The sequence below is a fragment of the Eleutherodactylus coqui genome, chromosome 3, assembly GCF_035609145.1.
Source record: "Eleutherodactylus coqui strain aEleCoq1 chromosome 3, aEleCoq1.hap1, whole genome shotgun sequence".
Lineage (NCBI taxonomy): Eukaryota > Metazoa > Chordata > Amphibia > Anura > Eleutherodactylidae > Eleutherodactylus > Eleutherodactylus coqui.
In genome coordinates this window covers 143,495,553-143,519,197 of record NC_089839.1, presented here as the reverse complement: position 1 = coordinate 143,519,197, position 23,645 = coordinate 143,495,553, and the positions used below count along the sequence as shown (strand labels likewise).

The following is a 23,645-nucleotide window of genomic DNA, read 5'->3' as shown; positions in this document are numbered from 1 at the left end:
TGACTATTGGACAAACCTTTCAAATGTGACCAACTTCTTTCCGGACAATGACTGGTCTGTCATTGGTTGACTGAAAGAATCGTTTGTTTTTAAATCTCAAACTAAACTTGATAAAAATGTCCAATTTCAACTAAAATGATCGTTAAATGTGTATGGGGACCTTTAGGTCACTCTCACACATGCGTTTTACAGTAAGTTTAAGCAGCGGTTTTGAACGCATGTCACACCGTTTGACAACACTTTTTAATGCACCCCATCATTGTGGTGGGTGATGGGGTGCGTTAAACGCCACCTTCGAGCACGGATCTGAGAAGCCCCATTAAAATGTATAGAAGCATTGAACATTGGTTAGTACGATGCTCGGGATGCTGCAGTAAAAAGTGGTGTGTGTAGCCTTAGTCTTTACTCCTATGGAAATGGATAGCCAACCCCTTGTTAAAAGCGAGTTAGTATATGGGCCAAATGTGTTTAAGCAAATTATGCATGTAGTGGCCTTATGGACTAGCTCTACCTTTTTTCCCACTCTGGTATCGGAGCCTCATAACTAATTAAAATTTCCTGTACAGTTGAGCTGCCATCGTAACAGGTGGGATAACTATGAAACATACTGCCTGCACAGTCTGACAGTCATCCAGCCCTACATCAACAAAGCTCACTGTAGGTTACAGTTCAAGGCATTTACTTTGTAATCTACAGTATCCTCTAGAAGCCGGATAAAATTATGAACGAGAAATTTTATTATATAGATATCTCTATACAATTGATGGGTAGGCTTTGAGATAACGTGTCAGATTGTGGCAGGTGACAAAGATTAGCTTTAATCTAATGTTAAGTGTTAAAAATTGAATTTATTTGATTTTTTTTTTTTCCCCTCTAAAAAGCAGGTCCCAGCCAACCAGCCTGCATCACCGGCAAAATCTGCAGTAAATGATTCTGTTGCAAACACGAATATGGTGAATTTCAGGTAATCTTAAGTACTACAGAATTTTGTTATGTCATTCACTGCAGTTGTTGTGTATAATGGTAAAAGTTGGGTTACAAAAGCATATCTGAAAGGACTTCATGGTAGCAATATCTGAGATTCTTAATGGGGTATTTCTATCTTAGAAAATGTCTAAGAGGCGACAGTCCCACCACTGGGGCCCTCACCTATCAGAAGAATGAAGCTTGCTTGCCTCTTAGTAACTCCAGACTTCAGTGGAGAGAGCAGTGTGCAACCTGCCCCCCCCCCCTACCCCCACCCCATTAAGTTGACCAGAAAAGTAGCTAAATAACACCTATCAGGCATTTATAGTATATCCTAAGGATAATGGAGAGGCTAGAAAAAAAATTTATCAGTTTGTAAATTCTATTTCCCGGATTTCTTTGCAATGGGGGTGTGCGCAGCCACTGTAAAATTACAATGGTCTTATTCTGTAGATACTGCAGCAGTAACGTGAAATACACTCTTTTGGTTATGTGCAAATGTTACTAAAAATTCTGTAGCAGCTCCACAACAAAAGCTGGGTCAAAATTTGCACCATCGGTGCAGATTTTGATTCAAAATTGACTTTCTGCAGTGAATTTCGGCCTATGCAGTGCTCCTCTCACCTCCCTCTGTATGCTGCTGCACCTAGAGTGCAATGCACACTGGCAACTGCTACTGAGGGGCATCACATAACTTGCAGCACTCAGTAATAGTGCACAGTATTGGGAGGTGAGAGGAGCGCAGAGTGGGCTAAAATCAGCTTTGAATGTACAGCTTATTTAGAATCAAAATCTGCACAAATGGTGCGGCTTTAGATGTAGAAATGCTGTTTTTGCTATGGAATTTTCCGCTGCAGAAATTCTGCAGTATTTCTGCTACATGTAACATACCTTGAGGTAATGGTGCAGCACAAAACTCAGCAGGTGAAAAGAGAAACTTTTTTAGAATGAAAGAAATTATGCAATGAGCAACATCAAAAGGGGATATAAAAAGGCAAATAAATGGAACCGGCATCTAGTTGCAACTGTTGCTACAAGTTAGCCTGGCGTCAATGATTGAAGTCTCGTGTGGTCTTCCATAGCTACATATTTATGCTGCGCTCCTACAGACTTGACCTAATGCTAAACATTCATTACCTATTAGGCCACCTCCACACGGGCGACACTGCATCGCCATGAGAAAATCGCAGTGATATCGCACAGCTGGTCCGTGCGATATCACTGCGTCCTCTCGCGGCAATACTGGGATTTTTGCAAGGATTTTCGGGGGGAAGGGTGGGTGGGTTAGTGGCTTGAAATATAAGCCCTACCCCTAAAATGAACTGTAGCTGGGGGGGGGGTGAAGTATATATCACCTCTCCTGCACTGTCTGGGGCGCGCTGCCGCAGCTCCGCCCCGGGTCCAGCCACTGCTTCTCTTCTATCCGGGGATTGGAAAATCCCCAGCTCCTGAAAGCGCTGGCTGTAATTGGCTGACGCTTAGCCAATCACAGCCATTGATTGATGAATGGCTGTGATTGGTTCAATCACTGCTATTCATCACGTGATGTGATTGGCTAAGCATCAGCGAATCTCAGCTAGCGCTTTCAGGATCCGGGATTAGTTGAAGAGAAGCACGTTTTCGTTCGATGCAACAGTGGAAGTCTGCCTAGGGAAACATACGCTACAAAACTTCACGTGTCCCGTGCACATTGCCGGACCCGTGAGGTTTTTGTGTCGTGTTGCAAGCTAAAAAACATCGCATGTGTGAACGAACCCATAGAAAAGCATAGGCATCACATCCATGCGATTTGTAGCTACAAAATCGCGCGACTGTCACCCGTGTGAAGGGAGGCCTTAATCTCCTGTCTGATCCCAAATGCTAATTTTAAACTTGCTTCTTGGCCTTCAAGTTATGGTCACAGATCTGTGCCCATGATTGTGCCTCATAAGATGAGATTAATATCCCACAATGTTACATCTTACCACTTCTCAATATTCCTTGATTCCTGTCCCCATATCATGTCCTTGTTGTCATTTGCTGGAATTTTCTGGTTGGGTTTAATCCATCATGAATACAGCAGGCAGGTTGTTCCTTCTGTCCAGCAGTTACCCCTTTACTGACCACACTTTTTTGCTTTTTTCCATGTTCATCCCCCCCCCTTAAAAAATCGTAACTCCTTTATTTATCCATTGACGTAGCTGTATGAGGGCTTTTCAATGGTACAATTTAATGTACCATAAAATGTACAGCAAAACTTTTTTAAAAAAATTCTAATTGGAGAGAAATGGAGGGGGGAAAAAACCCTGAACGGGGAATGGGACCCCTGAACAACATTCGGGGGATTTAAGTATGGCTGTCAGATTTGACAGCATTTAAAGGGTTAACTGTCCAGATTGGCTGCGTGGCCAAACGGGGCTGTTGCCCGGATGGGTCAGCTGTAATAAACAACTGACACCTGAGATGTATGGCGGGAGATAGCAGCTCTATCTTCCTCCATACACGTCCTGCTATGGCAGGACGTAAAAACACGATAAAATGGTCACTAAGGGGTTAAACAAACTGTCTCCATAAAATCCGGGCTATAGGTTCATGCTCGACACAATAAGCACATTGGAGCATTTTTATGAAACCTGCTGCACTATTTAAGAGGGGGAAAAAAATAAAAAACCAAGCAGTCCGGAAGTACCGCAGTTGTAGTGAGAAGAGTTCTCTTCTGTTTTAATGCAGTCTCTCTGCTCTAATAATGGAACAGAAAAAAACGCTGTGCGGAGGCTAAATGGTAGTGGTACTTTCCCCACTTTAAAGCAGTGTGAAATATGTTGGACTATATAAGTAACCATAATTTTTCATTCATTCTCCTACTTGGGCGTACTGAGCTGAAATTAGCTGACAAAACATTTTGTTTATACGTGTGTTCTACTGACTAAAAAACTCAAGTGACTATTGAGAAAATGTAATCCATAAACTCTATCAGTTTCCAAGCATCTTTGGTGTTAAAAGCTGATATCTGGCACTAGTGAGGGACCAATGGGAGTTCAGGTTTGACAATGACCTCTTCAGGTCTGAACATCTACATTTTTCTGCAAACTCAAAAAATCTTTTTCCTACAAATCATTTAGATTTTTATATCGTGCAATATATTCATTGTTTTACAGGAATGCTGGTACAGTGAGGCAAATGTTGGAAACCAAGCGGGGTGTGGGAGATACCGCTGCAGTCAATGTCCAGACCTCCACTGCAGGTAAGGCAGATGAGATATGAACATCTTGTGGTTGAATTTGACTTCATGTCTGTTACGTCTTCATTAAGACTTCATGCATTATTTATTTATTTTTAGCAGTGTCTTCTACACCAGGCTCTTCTAATGTAACACTTCGCACATCAAACACCACGCAGGTGCCCGTGAACCATTCTCCTGCCAATAGTACGCTGCAAACCCGGCCAGCACCTGACTGGAAGTTAATTCAGCAGAAAAGTAAGCTGGGCTGTTGATTAGCAAAATTTGTTTTGGGGAATTTGGCAACTTCTAGGTAGCAATTTTATCTTTAAATAACGTTGATATTTCTTAGGTTCAGTTCAACAATGTTCATAAGTTGTGATTTGGTAGTAGTGCAAATTTTAATTTTAATTTTTTTACAGTTAATGCTTCCAGTATTGGAACATCTCAAACTACTCTGAGCAATCCATCCAAACCTATACCACCGGTTACTTCAGCCCCAGTTATGACTTCAGTCCTACCTGCTCCCACTACTGCAACTGTTGTTGGAAACACACAGGTGTCTACTAGCAGCACCCAGCCAGTGTCTGTCTCTCTTCAGTCCTTGCCAGTCATCCTCCATGTTCCAGTTGCAGTACCTTCTCAATCACAGCTCCTACAAGGTGCAACAGGGACACTGGTGACAAATCAACAATCTGGCAATGTGGAGTTCATCCCAGTACAAAATCAGTCCACAGTCAACAGTCTTACAAAAACACCAGTGTCTCTACCTGTAACTAAGGCAATGAACAGCCCTTCAATCCCTAGCTCAGGCATCCAGCGGAATTCTTCAGCTAGTTCAGTTAATTCTTCAATGACTGTGCAAGCTCTGCCAACAGCACATTCAGTTACTTTGTCCTCGCGGCAGTCACTGCCAAGTGTTGGAACTTCTGGTGTGTACAACCAGACAAGTAATCGAAATACAGCACAAATAAAATCAACAGTACCTGCATTCAACAACTCCACTACAACTGAATCGCCTTCTGGAAGTAGACCAGGTGAGAAATTCTGTTTGATTCTTCAAAAGATTAATGGGGTGTTAAAGTCTACTCAGCGGGCTATAGTATGGATCGTTACAGAAGAAAAATGTAGCCTGCTTTAACCCCTAAAGGAACAGGGTCTTTTGGTCATGAAGGACCAGACACTTTAGTTTTATTTTCCCCATATTTCATACTCTTCCACTGTAGCTGGGACATCCATAGGAACCCCAGTTATAGGAGAAAACATTCCCCTATAGTGACATCAGTCGCTAACAAAGCTGATCTGGGTCCCTGCAGCTCTGCTGTCACATGATCGCTAGGTTGAATAACATTATGTAGCCTGAAAAAACGCTTCTCCCTTCTTCGGATCGTCAGCTGTCTGACAGCTGATGACCAGACCTGTTACTACTGGTTGCAGGAGCAGACTCTTTAATCCTGCCCTGTACTTTTGCTATCAGCTGGGTTTAAAGCCCAGGACTAAGTGCTGTATATTTACCTTGGTCCTTAAGGGGTTAAAAATAAATAAAATTCAGGATCCAAGTGTCATCTGGAAACTTTCTCTTTAAGTGTACATCAATGGTGGTAGAACATGGGTAGATTTTTTTTTTAACTGTATAATTTTTAGATTTACAGATTAACCGGACACCAACAGTAGAGACTGCATCAAACAAGCGCAACTCGGCTGATGGTAGTGTAATGGTATGTTGACTGTCATTCTTTATAGTACCAGATTCATAGCCTGATTCATATAGAATTCAACTTAAACTCCCTACCCTCATCCATAAAGCGCTCCACAGCACTGCGCTGCCATACAGTGCCTCCCTCATATCATCCACCACCCAGCCCGTGCCCTTTGCCCATTAATTCGTACCTCATATTCCCGCCTCTAAGACTTCTCCAGGGCAGCACCAGTCCTCTGGAATGTGCTACCCAAAACTATCCGGGCAATCACTGACACACACGTCAGGTAAGCTCTAACAAGGCACCTCTTCAGGGAGGCATACCATATCTCCACAACCAAGCCCTCTTTCCTCCCCTGATAACATGCTCCCTGTCCTACTGACTGCAGTCCCTGCTAGCTGCCATCAACCGCCCCCTGCAGTCATTCCAATTCAGCCACCACACTGCTTAAGTCTGACCATTGTCTGTGTATAGCATCCCTCTCTCCACGACGCCATACTGGGCACATCTCCAGCCCCTTTACCTTCTGTATCACCCTATTACTTGTAGTATGCAAGCTCGTTGGAGCAGGACCCTCACCCCTACTGTTTTCATCAATTGATTACATGTAACAGTGGTTTTTGTAGCTTTTTTGTTTCTGCTGTCCCCTGTTTTGTAAGTGCTGCTGAATATGTTGTCGGTATATAAAGGTTATTTATTTTAAATGGATTGTCTTGTGATGTCCTAGTAGGGTATGCTGCTGTAGGGGAAATGTCTAGCTTAGCTATGGCTTACCCTTGCAAAACTTGCGGTTCGCCAGGGCTGCCAGGAGTAGAAGCTGGAAAGATCACCTCATTGCCCCGACAGCCATCTTTTGAAAGGGATAGTTTTTAATCCGATTATTTCCTTTTTAATATACCTGGAAAGTAATTTACATCACACTGCATGTCCTGCACTGATCCAGAGTTACAGCCTACATTATTATCCATTACTGTAAAATGGTGCTCTTATGTGTACATGCACTTTCATGAAAAACTCTTTAAAGGAGTTTTCCCATCTCAGACATGAATATGATGGGGAAAACTGCTGAATACAAGGTGGTTGGACTAAATGAAATGGCCAAACTCTGCTGCTTCTGTACTGCCTAAGGGTAACTACCCACTACAGTTTTTTTTTTTTTAACTGCGAAATTCGCAACGTTTTTCTTTTTCTGCAGGGGTCTATGGGACTTGTAATGTTAAAATCGCGGTCACGCAAAATTGCGATTTTGCACGATCGCGATTTTAACATTACAAGTCCCATAGACCCCTGCAGAAAAAAAAGCTGCGAATTTCGCAATGAAAAACTGTAGTTGGTAGTCACCCTAAAGGAGTTGATGGGAGTTATGCAAATGACGTAACAGTGAGCTAATCTGTTTCTACAGCTCCCAGGTTATGGAAATAGTTTAGCTTCCTGTGCTCTGCTGTTTACATAATTCTCATTGATGTTTGCAGGACTTAGCCATACACCCTGCACTGTCATTTCCCAATTTTTGTCCTCCAGACCACCACATTCAGGGTGGCTGGTGGCCAGAACAGGAGATGGGTCAGGTCCAAGCTGGGGTACCTGCAGCAATCAGACTTGTCATATACTGTGATTAAGCCATAAAGGGAGAATTCTATCTCAGACTTAATTCTCTTATACACCCAATCATAAGAATGTGTCAGACATGAGGTAGTTCCAGTAGATAATTTGCCCACAATTGCAAGCTTAATTTAATAATTAAAGGGATCGTCTCATAAGGGCAGCACCTTCTGCTATAGCAGGTGGTTTTCATAGTGTTTTTTTTTTAATTGTGCTGGCCATGCCCAAAAATAAGGACCTATACTCACCTGTCCCAGGTCCCTGCAGCTCTAGTGCCACACCTACATTTTCCACTGAGGTCTGCGATTTGGCTGCAGCAACCTGGCTGACTGCAGGACGTAAAGAATGGGCTGCTGTGGAGAATGAAGGTGCAGAGCTCAAGCTGCAAGGATCCAAACTCCAGTTCTCATGGACCCCCACAGGTCATGTTTTCAGGATATTGTATAGTAAGAATACCTATGGCAATAATTACATCACCTGTGCAATACTGCGAAAATCCAGAAAACCTGACCCATGGGGGTCTATAAGGACTGATGTTTCAGAAACACCGGTATAGGCTCTCATTCTGGGACATGACCAGCAGAATGTGTGTAGAATGAATCTTTAGTTCAGGTGTCAAACCAGCGGCATTTGGTTAATACAGGATTACTAAATGTAGAATGAACTTTCCCTTTTTATTTCCCTGTAAATATTTAAATTATTGATTTGAAAGCCTTTGATATTTTGGGAAATGCATTCTACGTCACTTTTTCATTTTCTTTCGCACTCTGCAGGGTGGAAAACCTGCAGCCAGTGTTATTGATCTCACACTTGATGAGGAAGAAGCTGAATTGTCCACGCATGGTGAGTATGTAAAGCGTATAATTTAATACACAATATCAAAGTTGGGGTGCATTCACACTGCATTTTTAGAGACTGTAATAAGTCGCATCTGTCTCTGGTTTTCAGATACCTCTGAGCAATTTGATTCATCATCCCCTTAGAGGCTTCTCTCTCATCTCACCTCAGTTGTTTCTCCATCAGCTCCATTTATCATTCATTCTATCCTGCCCCTGCAGGTCCCTCTAATTATTCCCCCGTGGCTTGCTGCTTCCCACCTGGCAGCTCCTTTCTCATCTGTTCCCTGCGACTGCTCCTTTATATCATCTCTCCCTGGCTCTCTTTATTAATTTCCTCAGTGGCTCCCTTAGTAATCGTCCCCTTTTATCATTCCCTCACCCCACAACTCCTTTCATTATCCCTCCTCTTTCCAACAGGAAAGTACATAATTAATCCATTAAAGGACCACTCCAGCAAGAACATCTTTCCAACACTGTACCACATTGTCTGTCACACTCTGGATATCTCCTATATATACTGTACTCCCTTCCATGCAGTGCAGCTTCCTGTTTAATGCTTATCAGACCCCATCTCCAGTTTTAGATTTCTCCCTGCTTTCTCTTTTATGCTGTGCTAGCAATCCCATTTTGCCTCAGTATAGCATTACATGACCAGCTAGAGCCAGAGCAATCTGTCTGCTAGGAGGACAATGCGATTTATAATTACCTTCTGTAGTTGCCTAAATAAGCTGAACATCATAAGTATACAGTCAGGGAGAATGAACTGTGTACTTGTCCATACACAAATGGATAGTTGCATCACTGAGGCATCCCTGAAGCAGTTGGGTATGACTTAACTGTTCACATATAGACAGTTGCATCAATGAGCCATCCTTGGGGCAGCTGGGTAGTTTTTGTTCTGTGCTTTTAGTAGAGAGAAGACTCGTCAGGAAAGTTGTGGCGTTGTAGCATTTAGATGTTTTCTGGGCTGCATACCACCACTCGGGAGAGAAAAGGTCGTAGCTGCCTGTTGCTTTGGGGAATGGGACTGCACAAGAATGGACAGTATAATTATGAAGTGTGCTATTTATGAACAATTGTATCACCCCCTGCTGCCCCAATGATGAAAATGTTTATATGAAAATTTGGGTAATTTAAATGAAGAATCTCTGAGGCAGTCTGATATGACATATATGGATAGTTGCGTCACTTGGGATTTCTGGTAGTTCTGGTCTGTATTCGACTCGCCTCCACATCACAAACTCACCTCTAGCAGCAAAGGATGGGTAGGAAGGGCGGAGAACAGAATCCCCAGGCAGTGTCCAGGGGAGGGTGCAGTATGGGCGATGTATACCCCTCACCGTAGGCTGCAATGTATCTCACTGCATAGGCATACATCAGAAACCTCCCCAAAGTGTATACCTCAAGACAGAATTCTCTAGCGTGGTAATGGAGCGGAGTTTAAAACATTGTGAGCCCCAATAGGGACAGAACACACACAATCTGTGATCTAATGTGTGCACTATACAAAGGTTTATTAATGGCACAAAATGTGTTTTTTTTTTAATTTTTAGATTCAAGAAGGAGTAACTCTTCATCTATACCTGCAAGTGTTCAGTCGACACAGCCAATGAGTCGCCAACTACAGCCTTTGCAAGCAAACTCTGTGCAGACCTCAACTGCCAGTCTTCCTTCTCAAGCCACAATACATGTGTTACCAACAGGTACCAGTTATTGTCCTTGAAATATCTGTTTTTGTTGGGCTATCGTGAAGGGAAACTGCTTTGGGTCACATCCAAGCTGCTTGAGGTGGCAGAGTTTTACAGAAACAACCAGCTGTTTCTGTAACTATCATATAAGAAAATGGGAATTAAACGGTATAACAGCAAATTATAGTTTCCTTAAGAGAAGTGTGTGGCCTGCACCTAGCAGACATTAAGGATGGCGTCACAAATGGCCTTTTTCTTTTCGAAAACACACTTGTTTTTGATGGATTTTTTTGAGCCAAAACCAGAAGTGGATCCAGCAGGAAGAAAAAATACAAGGCCTTCCTCTTTATAATTTCCACTTTTTTTATTACTTTTGCAGCATATGTCTGTTCATGACCAAAGTTGGCAAAAATCTTCAGATCAAGTTAATTTTTGCCCAAACAGAAATTGTCATAATCTAACAATTTAATGTTGATGCCACAATCTCAAAGCATCTGTGACTATAAATGTTAAGGGTGTGTGCGACATTAAAATGTATTACTGATCTGGTATGTAAACTCTAATGGCCTATTTATTTGTTCTCTCAAGCTCAGACAACTGTTAATATAACACAGCGGCCAGGGACTCAGACTGCACCCAGAGCGGCAGCTCCTCGGGCATCAAACAACCCACATATGGCTTACACTACAGCTACCCTACCCACTGTACCTGTACAGACCCCTATACGCAACACAGTCATGCAAAACCAAAACCTGCGGCAGATTACTCCTCAAACTGGAGGTAAGTCTGTAAACCTTCATGTTTAAGGTTTTTTTTTGCTTTTTTTTTAAGGAAGGGGTCTTGTTTACATCACTATTTATGAATTTTCTTGTTTATTCATGCAAGCAGAAAAACAGAATCCTTTGGACTGAATCCCTCCTATGAATGAACACACCCTGTTGACTAGAATGGGTTCTGTCCAGCTTCTGTCTAGCTATCTAGTATTTTTTTCTGTGTGAAATAGCTCAGCAGGCCATTCCATTTAATCTGGCATTATAATGGAATCATATAGGGCTCATTCACATCTGCATTGGAGCCTAAAGGCCCATTTAGAAACAATGATTATCGCTCAAAAGATGCCTTTTGAGCGACTTGAGTGATCGTTGTCATTTACAGTGCAAGGTGATCGCTTAAACGTTGAGTGATCACCTTGCGCTCCGAGCGGAGGATGCAGAAGACAAGCGGGAGGGCCCTGCTTGTCTTCTGCATCCAGCTGTTCTCTGCTCGGAGTGCCTGACTGTTATACAGCTGAGCGCTCCGAGCGTGGTATGAAGAACACAGCTAGACCGCTCTGTTCTTCATACCCCGCCTGTCATCAGGGAGCGGGATACGGCTAAAAAACAATAGTATCAGCTGTATCCCACTGTGAATCCCTGATAAGGCTCATTATTCAGCATGCTGAAAGACAACTATGAGCGATGGCTTAACGAAAACTGCACAATATCAGTGCAGTTACACGCACCGATTATCGCTCAAAAGACAGATTATGAGCGACAACCGTTGTCTAAATAGGCCTTAACTCTTGACCAGAAGTGTTTTGGCCCATAGTAAAATTGTGTATGCATTAGTTAACATAACCTTTAATGTCCTACATAAAATGTACACAGGTAACAATTGCTATGCATAAGTGGATTTGAGGATTATAGTTTGGGATTCTTAGATTTCTTCATGCTTTCTCTTCCTCTTTGTTGTGCTAGCAATCCCATGATGTATCACATGACCAGCTTAGAGCCAGAGTGATCTCTGCCTGCTGGGAGGACAGTGATTACTGTTACCCTCTCTAATCGCCTCAATAAAATAAAGATTATAAGAATACAGTCAAAGAAAATTATAACTATGTGAAGAGCCTCTAATCCTCATCAGTAACTAATAGTTTTCCTCTCCCCTATGAAGAGCATGTGTGATACAGTCCATCATACAGGAGCGTCTCATGGCTTGAAATTGTTCTCTGGCAACTGTCCGAATACAGAAGTTGTGACGTCCGCATTCACAAATGCAGTGCTCATTACCAGCTGGGAATTGTGGGTTTTTAGTCACTGAACTTCAGGAGCCCATTGTGATTAAGGAAGCATGTAAACTTAATGTGCTTCTCACACATACCTTTAGCCTGTTAATTCTAGCAAATAGATTTCATAAATCCTCCTTGCCCATCCAGTGTAAATTGTGGGATTATACTATAATAATTTGCAACTGTCACTGCATACCATGAAAGGCGGAACAGTATCACATGAGAGAGAGAAGTTTTACATATATTACTGCACACTAACATGCCTTATACAAAACACGTATTGCCACATAAATCAACCAGTTAATGATTTTTCTATATTTGAAAATATGAGCAAAAAATGTTGAGACAAAACCGCTTTAAGTTTCAACTTCATATGCTTCTGTGTGTTGCCATATTCTTTAGTTTGTATAGCATGTTGTAGACCTAGTGCTCCTTTGACAAAAAGTACAAATTAAACATTGGAATGGAATAAATTTAATTGTGTTTTTTTTTTTTCTTTTCTTCTTTCCTTGTGGAAATATTTAGGAGTACCTGTAAGAATGCCACAAACTACGGCATATGTAGTAAATAATGGGATGCCTGTAGGGTCTACTGGACCGCAGCTCACAGTTCATCATCGACCCCCACAAGTAAGTACCTATTCATCCTTAATAAGAAAGTGGGGTGAAAAGTTTACTTGCCACAGGCAAGGCAAAGAAGACATTACATGCTGTGAACCAAAAATATTGAGCTATATTTTATTTTTACAAATGGTATTCAGAAAATGTAAAATATTTTTTAATAGAAAATAAAAACTTTGCTTACAGATTTATATATTTTTTTTTTCCTTAGGAAACAGCAAGGCCAATTCACCCAGCACCTCTTCCTGAAGCTCCTCAACCCCAGCGCCTTCCTCCTGAAGCTGCTTCAACATCTCCTCCTCAAAAGCCTCACCTGAAATTAGCCAGAGTACAAAGCCAAAATGGAATTGTCCTGTCCTGGAGTGTGTTAGAGGTAGATCGTACCTGTGCCATTGTAGATAGCTACCATCTATATGCTTATCATGAAGACCCGACTGCAACTTCTTCATCACAATGGAAAAAGATTGGGGAAGTGAAAGCATTACCTCTTCCAATGGCATGTACTCTTACACAGTTTGTTTCTGGCAGCAAATACTATTTTGCTGTTCGGGCAAAGGACATTTATGGACGCTTTGGACCTTTTTGTGATCCACAGTCAACAGATGTTATCTCAACTCAAAACAGTTAGGAAGAAGTGGAAAGCTTCCTCCCATTTTCTATTAGAAAGAATCTCCTGCATGAAAACTATTTTAGATGAACTTACAGGGTTTTCATAGTGGAGACCACATGTACAGCACTTGCCTATTGTCACAAATTAGCTTGCATTTCTGCCAAGAACTTTTGAAATGTCTTTTTGTTAAGACCAATCTTCTGCAGAATGTGAATTGATTTTAATTGGATTCTGTGACTAACTAATCCTGAAAGTTTTCATATCAGTAGGCCAAAAGCCCAAGTCGAGTGACTGAAATGGAGATAGACTAGCAGCTATTGTGGAAGCTGTGCAAGAAGAACTACTGACATAGGAGATAAAAATTGGTTATATAATTTTCGGTAGAATTGGAACGTCTTGCTTTGATACTTGGCAATTTGTAGCTTTCAAAATGACAAGTATTGCAGAGGAAATCCAGTGTTTTGTGGTTTATTCATACACAAAGTCAAAACATGTATTTAATCCCCACTGGCTGGGGACGTGACAATGATCAATTGTGACACGTAATATGAATTAACAAGCTAATGTCTTCTTGTGTTTAATTTTACTTTTTTATACCTTTCTGTGAACTTTTTTTTTCTTTTGTGCCTTAAATTGAAAAGGAACGGTTTTTCGTATTTGGTCTCTACTTTTCCATTTCTTGGTCTATTATTTTCTCCCTTACCCAATGCCAAAGAGCAGTTGTTTTAAACCTCAAAATGTTTTTAAATCCTCCCCCTCCCCTCCTGAGTGTCTACATTCTGCTGCTTTCCCCATTTTTTTTTCTATTCTAAACAAACAATAGTTCAGGAACGGCGCAGGATGTTCTGTCTTGCGCACAAGTTCTCGGCGCAGGATGTTCTGTCTTGCGCACAAGTTCTCTATCAACAGTTTACATTGTTACTGTATTTGAATATGTTTTAACAAATAAACGGAACATTGAGTTGTATTGGTTGTTGCACATCTACCAATTCTACAACTTGACTGTGCCTCCTTAAATGGAATGGAAATTTTTATTTAGATTGCATGAGTTGTTTCATATGTATAGTGTATCCTCGCTGGTTTTTGTGAGGATAGGTATTTTTGTATTCGTATAGATTTTCTCCAGCTGCAAAATCTTTACAGACAATTTCAATATAGCAATTTAGTGTTTTGTTTTTGTTCTGAAAATAGCAATGATCTTTATGTGAAATGCGAACCCCATTACATAATTCTAATTTGTGCTTTTATCAGTTGAAGCAAGCAAAATGGTCATTGCTATTGCAGTCCACAGGCTGTCACAGATGATTACATTTTTCCATTAAGTTCTAATTCTCACACTCCAACTCTCAATGTAATATTCCTTTAATTCTAAGCAGGTAAGCACTGGTCATCAGGTCGTAATACTTAGCTTGCAAAAGATCTTGTTACGTTGTATGTAAATAAATATTTTTACAAATGTCAAAGGTTTTTAACCTGTGAAGATTTATTTAACTGAAACCTGTCTGATCTAAAAAAGTCAGCAGAAACAATGTGATGCTGGGAAAACTTGGGTCCTGACATTTACGGGGCTGTTGCAAGTACTTTGACATGTTACCCCACCATTGTTGTACACAGGTATAATCCTTCATGGCATTGGTATTGACTTACTGCAGTGGCCTGTTTCAGCAGCATAATGAACCATGCATCACTACAAAAATAGTTCAAGAATGGTTTGAGAAACAAGACAAGAGTTACAGATGTTGACTACGTCTCCAAATTCCCCATATCTCAACCTAATGGAGCATCTGTGGCATGTGTGGTGGGATTAGACTTGTTCCGACACAACTTGCATGTCTTCGAGGACCTGTTGCTAGCATCTTAGTGCCAAATAACATCACACTTTCAGTGGTCTTGTGGGGTCCATGATAGAGTTGAAGTTGTTGACCTTAGCTCCAAATTCCCCAGATCTCAATCCTCTGTGGGATGGGCTGGAAATACAAGTTTGATCCATGCAGCTCCCCCTCCTTCTAGGACTTCAAGAATTTGCCATGGATGTCATTTTGCCACATATAAATCAAATATTGAGATGCAGAAAGCACTCTCATAACAAAAAATCGTAACCATGAATACATGACATAAGCCCACTAGAGGGTGTCACACCAACATCCAAAGAAGTTCATTTATTGTATGAAAACACAAAGGCGCTCAATGGAATGGTCCATAAAATGATGATACATATGGAATGGATTAAATAGATATTCACGGTCGGTAGTGGCTCACTGGCAACTGAATCTAATCACGTTGGCAGGGGTATCCAGCTGGGACCCATAATGGAACCACAGGAAATTCTACAATCTATTCAACAGAGAAATCCAAATACAGGTATCTGCCACAAAGTGCCAATAACTGCTCTGCTTGATGCATTTTGCAGTTAAAAAGTATGCCTTCCTCAGGCATGATCAAGACATGGCATGTGTTACTTTTATATCTGAAATGGATTTCCAAAAACTCTCACTAATCCAGCTGTCAGCTTCCCCAGCCGGAAGCAACGCATATCACACGGGCCACGTGTTACCTGGAAAGTCATGGCCAGGAATGCCCCAAGTACTACCTATGCTCTCCAATAGTGAAACGCATAGATCATGTGTTGGGGCCAGCACCTGACTCACCAGCTCCATAGTCCTGTGAAGTCCTTGCCTGGACAGGCCATACTTTTAATGTTATGAGCTAAACTTGCACAGTATTAGGCGGGTGGTTTTAATGCTACAGCTGATCAGTAGGAGTATAATATGATTTCTATTCTGATTGAACTGTGTTTTCTCAGAGGAATCATTTTGTAGGACCCTGTTAATGTGAGATAGGGAGTGGTCAGGATGTGGAGTGCTGAAGAGCATAGTGCATAATAACCGCCTATCCCCCTCTTGTTGCTTCACTTACTGCACCGGTCCAGACTGCCTTTGGAATGGAAGTCTGCACAAGAGCATCTGTACATTCATGAATTTGGTTTCTATGGTCGAGCAGCAGCACATAAGCCTATATGCGTAATGCCAAGCAATCCACAGGCTGAGGGCTAGTCTGGTTTGCTAGGTGCTTTGAGCTAGTTATCTGGGTGGGACAAGGTTTGTCTTTTTGTTTTTAACCCTTTCCAATCCACTGTCTGACGTCTAAAGACATTCTGATTGAAGGCTGTATAGCTCCAAAGTTGGAAGACATCCGGCAGGGTATTCTTACTGTAGATTACTGGCCGCTCTGTTAGAGGCCTCTCCAGCATGTCACTGCAGTACTGGCTTTAGCCAGCATATGGTGCCATTGTATAATGGCAGAAAGAGAGAGCCCTCTAGGAAACCCTGAATCCAAAATTGGATTGCAAAGGGTTAAAGCCCCGCTAGTAGCCTTGGCTGAACGGGGCAGCTAATATTTCATGATTCTGACTAAAATCCAAATCATACTTATTTGTAATGGCAAATTAAACAGTTTTGTTTAAGGACATATTTTTCAATGTGCATGAGTACAATTTTATTTTTTTTATTGTAGGTTTTCATCTAGATGTTATGAAAATCCTTTTTTCCCCTCGTCATCCTGACAGCATACACCTGGAGGTTGTCTGCTGGACACCTGTTGGGACAGGAAGCGGAAAATACAAAAGGCAACTCCCACCACCGTCTCACCAGTGTCTTCCTGTCCCTACAGGACAGTCCAAGCGGAGCCTCCAGGGTATGCTGGAGGTGAATGAAGAAAGAAGACTCCCATGCAGCCTGTCCGCCCGTGGGGGGACGACTCTCTGTTCGGGCTGGCAGGGCTTGCGCGGGTGAGACCCTACGTGGGGACCCTCACCCGCAGGATCTACCCAGCGCTGTTCCCCCAGTGGGAAAATCCTCCCCCGGTACGCTGCCCAGTGGGGTTGTCGAACCGGTAGGAAGCAGCCCCGGTACCTGCAGGCTCGGATGCCGGTGTCTCCAGGGATCCACGTCTAGAGAGGTATGCCAGCAGCGCTCGGTGCGGTCCGTTCGGCGCGAGTGCGGCGCCGTGTGTCTCTCCTAGGCGGCGGGTCCGGTCGGCGTCCCGACGTGTGTGCTGGTCTGCGTGCGTCCCCACGGGTGTGCTGGTCGGCGGCGTCCCAGTGTATGCGGCGTATCCCCCGGGTCCAGCGCGGCGGCGTGACGTCAGCGTGGCCGCGTCACGGGGGGCGGGGCCTCACTTAAAGGGGCCGTGTCGGCGCCAAATTTGAAAATTTAAAAGGACTGGATTCCTCTGCATCTCTCCTGACTGCACCTTACTGAAGATGTCAGCCAGAGAGGACACTGAAAGCAGCCTGCTGGTGAGTAGACTGCTTTGGGAGTACCGGGGAGGGAGGATTGAGACATCAGGATCTGGTGCTGGAAGTCCTTTTTGCTGTCTCCATCTCTTAGGACAGAGATGCACAAAAGGTTAGAGAGGCCAAAAAGCGAGTGCTTGCGGCGGCTAGAAGAGGGCCACACCAAGCCACTATGCGCGGACGGTACGGAGAGGTGATCCGCGAAGAGGGCTCCTCGGGCATGTCGGACATCCGATCCATGGTCCGCGAGGAGATTGAAGCCTCGCTCTCATCTCTTTCTCTGCCGCCCCCCACGAAGGGTAAGGCGGGCACGAATGGGAGAGTCAGATTCTGGGGAGGTCCTAGAAGATTCTCCTTCAGAATCCAGGCCGCCCATGGAGGATGCAAGGAAGCATTTCTTTTCATCGGCGGACTTGGGTCAGCTGTTAACTGCAGTCCGGCTTAAAAGGCCAGTGCCTTATCCAGAAAAGAAGCCTGTCTGGATCTAAAGCACAGTATGCTGATGGAAGGTGGGCAACCGCCCCAGATGGGACTCGAACCCACAATCCCTGGCGCACCATGCAGGTGGAGGAAGAGGTGCCGCAGCAGCCATCCTTTCAGGATAGCCTGTTCCGGGGACTCCTACCACAGCCAAAACCGTCATTTCCAGTTAATGACATTTTTAAACAGCTGATCCTGACAGAGTGGAAACAGGCAGATCAGAAATTCTTCCTGTCCAAGGAATTCAAGGATGGGATGGTCTTCACACCAGAAGATATCGAGTTCCTAGAAACCGTCCCTATGGTGGATCTGGCGGTCGCCAGGGTCTCAGAAAAAGAAGCCCTCACCGTTGAGGACATTTTCCAACTGTGGGATCCACTAGATACCAGAGTGGATTCTGCGATGAAAAAGGCCTGGGAGACCGCGGCCCTGACCGTCAAAGCCAACAGCACGGCCACATCTGGGGCGAGATCTATGTCTGTCTGGTTAGACCAACTGCAGACGCTGATTTCTCAGAGGGGCTCTAGGGAGGACATCTCCAGCTGCCTTCCCCTCCTCCAGCAGGCAACCGGCTTCCTGGCAGACGCCTCTATGGAGTCAGTGAGGTTCGGGGCCCGTTCAGCAGCCCTCTCGAACACAGCCAGGAGGGCTGTCTGGGTTAAGGCCTGGACAGGAGATAACGCCTCCAAGAATAGACTCTGTTCCCTGCCCTTCCAAGGACACAGAATCTTTGGGCCTTCCTTGGATACTCTCCTAGAGAAGGCATCGGATAAGAGCCAGGGACTACCATCGGAGAAATCGTTTAAGCGGCCTTCCTCCCCCTACCCTCCTCCCTTTGTTCCCTCTAGAGCATACAAGGGGAAAGGGAAAACCGGACGCGGGTCCTATCCCAAAGGCGGAAAGGGTGAGAATCCGCCTTCCCGTATCCTACAAGTAGGTGGTAGACTGAAGGGGTTCGCCCTTAGATGGAACAAGGTGACCTCCAATCCCTGGGCCTTGCACCTAGTCTCGGATGGCTACAAAATTGAAATTTCCTCCCCTCCTCCCCGGAGGTTCGTGGTCACCCCCTGCCAGTCACCTGCGTCTGCTCAGGCCCTCCAGTTGGGGGTGCAAGAGCTGTTGTCCCTAGGGGCCATCACTCGGGTTTCCGCAGAAGAACTATTCAAGGGGTGCTGCTCCTCCTTGTTCCTAATCAAAAAACCCAACGGATCCTATAGAACTAGATTTATTCAGGAATTTCAGATTAATTATATCGCGTATCAAAAATTTAAAATGGAATCGGCGCGGTCAGCAATCCCCTTAATTGCGCTGGATAGTGGCATGGCCACCGTGGACTTAAAAAACGCATATTACCATGTCCCTATCCACATAGATTCCCAGCGGTTTCTGCGGTTTGCCCTGGTGATAGATGGCTGTCTCTCACTTTCACTTTACGGCCTGCCGTTCGGGATTTCCTCCGCACCTCGGGTGTTCTCCAAACTGGTGTTAGAGATGGTGGCGGCACTAAGGACTGACAAGGTGTTGATTGTCCCATACCTCGACGATTTCCTGATTATAGCAGGATCGGCTTCAGAACTCCAGTTCCAGGTCAACCTCACACTCTGTTCGAGTCGTTAGGCTGGATCATCAACCCCTCTAAATCCAGTCTTCTGCCCGAGCAGAAGAGAGAAAAAAAAAAATAAAAAATTTCTGGGAGTGATTCTGGACTCACACCATCAGTGCTCATCCCTTCCCCTAGAAAGGAGAGAGAAAAAAAAAAAAAAACGATCCAGGATGAGTGTCGGGCACTTTCGCTAACCACTGAAGTTTCCCTTAGGAGAGGCATGAGGGTCCTCGGCCTCATGACATCTGGCAGCGGGGTAGTCCCTTGGGCCCAGTTACATTGTAGAACCCTCCAAGACTTTATCCTAAACAACTGGGATAAATCCCCCGCCTCCCTGGATCGGAAAGTCGTCCTTACCTACAAGATAAAATCCTCCTTGGAATGGTGGATGTCTATCTCCAACCTGGCCATAGCCACGGCTTGGTACCCCGCATCCCCAGTATCCATCTTTACTGACGCAAGTGCAACTGGTTGGGGGGCCCACTTAGGCCGTCATTACGTCCAAGGGGGCTGGAATCGGGAGGAAGCTGCTCAATCCTCCAACTACAAAGAACTTTGCGCTGTCTGGAAGGCCATTCGGGGCCTCGAGACAGAGATCAGGGGTAGACACATTAAGATCTTTTCGGATAACATAACAACTGTGTCCCTCATCCGCCACCAGGGATCCACGCGGAACCCCCGACTCCAAGACCTGGCGGCGAAAGTTCTCGGGTGGATAGAGCAGGGGACGCCTTCCGTCACAGCGTACCACGTAAGGGGCCCAGAGAACTCCATGGCGGACCATCTTAGCTGCAGGAAGATAGACCCCGGGGAGTGGACTCTACATCCACACGCGTTCCAGCTAATTTTAGAGAGATGGGGGACACCCAAGGTGGACTTGTTCACCTCTCGGGAGAACACGCAAGTGTCCCCGGTTTTTCTCCAAGGGAGCAGACGGGGGCTCCCTGGGAATAGATGCACTATCCCAGGCCTGGGATTGGGACCGTGCATACGCCTTCCCACCTATCCCCCTGATTCCTCGGGTCCTAAGGAAAATTCAGGAGTCCCCAGGCTCCGTTATCCTGGTGGCCCCATTCTGACCCAAGAGACCCTGGTTCCCGCTCCTAGCCGCTCTCTCGACACAGGAGCCTCTACATCTGCCGCAGAGAGACGACCTCCTTCAGCAGGGTCCCCTGATATGCCCAAAGGTCCGACAGTTCAGACTGGCGGCCTGGAAGCTGAGCGGGTAAAATACCGGAGCCAGGGCCTATCAGGGAGGGGGACCACTACTTTATGTGAGAGCCTAAAGAAATCCACCAGAATTATATACACTAGGGTGTGGGATACCGTCTCTAGGTGGTTGGGGCATAGTATTCATGACCTCCAACAGCCTGACATTAACAAGATATTGGAGTTCCTACAGGTTGGATTAGATATGGGGCTAAGACCTAGTACCCTTAAGGTCCAGGTGGCCGCCCTTGGAGCCTTCTTTGACTCCCCCCCTTAGGCGACCATAGGCTAATTAGGAAATATCTTAAAGGGGCAGTCAGACTCCACCCCTTTGTAAGGGAAACCATGCCCCCATGGGACCTGAACCTAGTTTTACAGGCCCTCTGCGCACACCCCTTTAAGCCCCTGGAAGATCTATCAGTTAAGATCCTCTCCTATAAGGTTGCTTTTCTAGTTGCCATCACATCCGCTAGACGGATCGGGGAGATCCAATCCCTCTTTATTAGGACTCCGTATATGACCATCTTCCCAGATAAAATAGAGTTCAGGCCTGACCCCCTTTTTCCAACTGAAAGTTCTCACAGACTTTCACAGGGAACAGCGAATAGTACTTCCCTCCTTCTGCCAGGAACCCCGTAACACCACGGAACAGACGTTCCATAATCTAGATGTTAGACGAGCAATCCTGAAGTATTTGGAGGTCACATATTCCTTCAGGAAGTCTAACAAACCTCTTTATTCAATTTCAGGGTCCACGCAGAGGAGGGGCCGCTACTAAGGACTCCTTAGCACGTTGGGTCAGGAGGGCCATAGAAGAGGCGTACAGATCCCAGGGGATCCCACTCCCGGGCGACGTTAGAGCCCATTCCACTAGGGCGGTCGCCTGTTCCTGGGCGGAGAGAGCCCAGGCGACAACCGACCAGATCTGCAGAGCTGCCACATGGTCGAGCACTCATACCTTCACTAAACACTATCGCCTGGACCTGGGGGCCAGCCGTGATATGGCCTTTGGGCGGAAGGTGCTACAGGCAGTGGTCCCTCCCTAAAGCCCTTGGTTGTTGGCATTCCTCCAGGTGTATGCTGTCAGGATGACGAGGGGAAGACAGGAATTAGGTCCTACCTGTTAATTCCTTTTCCTGAAGTCATCCTGACAGCATAGGGGCTTTTCCCTCCCCTTGAGTTAATTTCACGTGAAGTAACTTATGGTACTATGATGGCTGTATTAAAGATGATTGGTTAAGCAAAGCCGGGTCACTGTAGTTATTTGGTACACACTGGTGAGCCGGTGGTGGGAGTTGCCTTTTGTATTTTCCGCTTCCTGTCCCAACAGGTGTCCAGCAGACAACCTCCAGGTGTATGCTGTCAGGATGACTTCAGGAAAAGGAATTAACAGGTAGGACCTAATTCCTGTCTTTTTTCTTAATTGCAAAACATTGGGGCACATTTTATCTAAGACTGGCATTTTTTTAAATGCAGACTCTATGTGCACATAAAACCTGGTGTAGATTTCTACAATTTACGTTAGTTCCTGGCGCAAATTATAGACAATTTAACAAGGCCCTGGGGCCTTCCTGCCAAGCTCCAACTACTTTCTACAAAAGTGCTAGGCTAGGCAGCAGAACAATGCAAAAACTTCAACTTCTATTTGCACTAAAATTTGACCTCATGTCAGAATTGTGCAGCAACTGCTTTCATGAATTACACTCATTGTTTCAAAAAGTTGCATTTAATTTGAGAAGCTTTTTTTTATAGGAATATTACACCTAGTGAGTTCAGGTTTCATTTTTATTGGCTTAAAAGTTCTAGATTCCTTTTTAGGTCAAGGAGATTTTAATTAGTTCCAACTTTTATTTACTAATTTTTCTATGTAAGAAGAGCCTAAGTGGCATAAGTTGGAAGTCTCTAGGGCTCTGAGAATTTACCTGGGAATTGAAATCTTTAAGCTGAATACACTATTTTATTATTTTTAACCATTAGGCCAATGCTAGTAATAGACAAAATTGTCTTGACTTTTCATTTAGCAGTTGCAGACACCCCAAGCATATTTTTCTTATCTAGCCTCCTTTCACACACAGCCCTTTTATTTTCCATGATTCAAGTTTTTTTGTTTTTGCGACTGGACATTGGACTGTAAAGCCTGTTAAAATCTAAAACATACTGTATACATTTTGGCTTCTGGTACCAATTTTAGGTCAGTGGGTGTTTTTTTTTTTTTTTCCTCCTTCATCCAAACTGGCTTGGTCTGGGCTCTTGCTCTTTTCTGGTGTTTTTTCTATAGGCTTTTCCAAGATTTGAAAACTGAATGTACAAAATGACACAATTAAAAAGTCCATATGCTATCCTTGCAACATAGAAAAAATGGCATTTTTAAAAAGCCATGAAATTCGACTGTGGTAACATAGGGCTTTTTTGTGGCCTTACATAGTCTATTCAGCCTATTTATATAAAGACAAACCCCTCCCATTTTCCAGTTTTTGCGTACCGGTCTTTTGTCTTCATCTGTACTGCGGATGAACAGATTTAAAAAAAAAAAGTTATCTTCTCGTCGCTAGACGACTATGCGTAATCCGCAATGTTGATTGCGAAAGGGCTGCGGGTCAGGTGGAATCTTATCGACTTCAGTGAAAGCTGCCTGAGTGGAATCCACGCAAAATTGAGCATGCTGTGATTGGTTTTTTTTTTTTTTTTTTTTTCCTCTGCAAGCTGAAATCTATATTGATTTCCGCTCGTGTGCAGGAAGAATAATTTCCCATAGCATGCAATGGGACAGTATTTACTGTGGATGCCT

The 23,645-nt window shown here is 44.2% G+C and overlaps 1 protein-coding gene across 4 annotated transcripts in view; it reads left to right on the top strand.

Annotated features, from left to right (window-relative positions):
- Positions 1-14,734, top strand: part of ATF7IP (activating transcription factor 7 interacting protein) — a 46,490-nt gene extending 31,756 nt beyond the window's left edge. For 2 of the 4 annotated variants that reach the window (XM_066596219.1, XM_066596220.1), the window contains exons 7-16: positions 882-964; positions 4,104-4,189; positions 4,286-4,423; positions 4,588-5,202; positions 5,810-5,883; positions 8,241-8,310; positions 9,860-10,009; positions 10,583-10,774; positions 12,567-12,670; positions 12,873-14,734. In XM_066596219.1, the coding sequence (XP_066452316.1) occupies positions 882-964; positions 4,104-4,189; positions 4,286-4,423; positions 4,588-5,202; positions 5,810-5,883; positions 8,241-8,310; positions 9,860-10,009; positions 10,583-10,774; positions 12,567-12,670; positions 12,873-13,289 (1,929 nt within the window). In that variant the 3' untranslated portion in view covers positions 13,290-14,734. The remainder of the gene's footprint in view (positions 1-881; positions 965-4,103; positions 4,190-4,285; positions 4,424-4,587; positions 5,203-5,809; positions 5,884-8,240; positions 8,311-9,859; positions 10,010-10,582; positions 10,775-12,566; positions 12,671-12,872) is intronic. The other 2 variants (XM_066596221.1, XM_066596222.1) reach the window with 2 other exon arrangements.
- Positions 14,735-23,645: the final 8,911 nt, after the last annotated feature.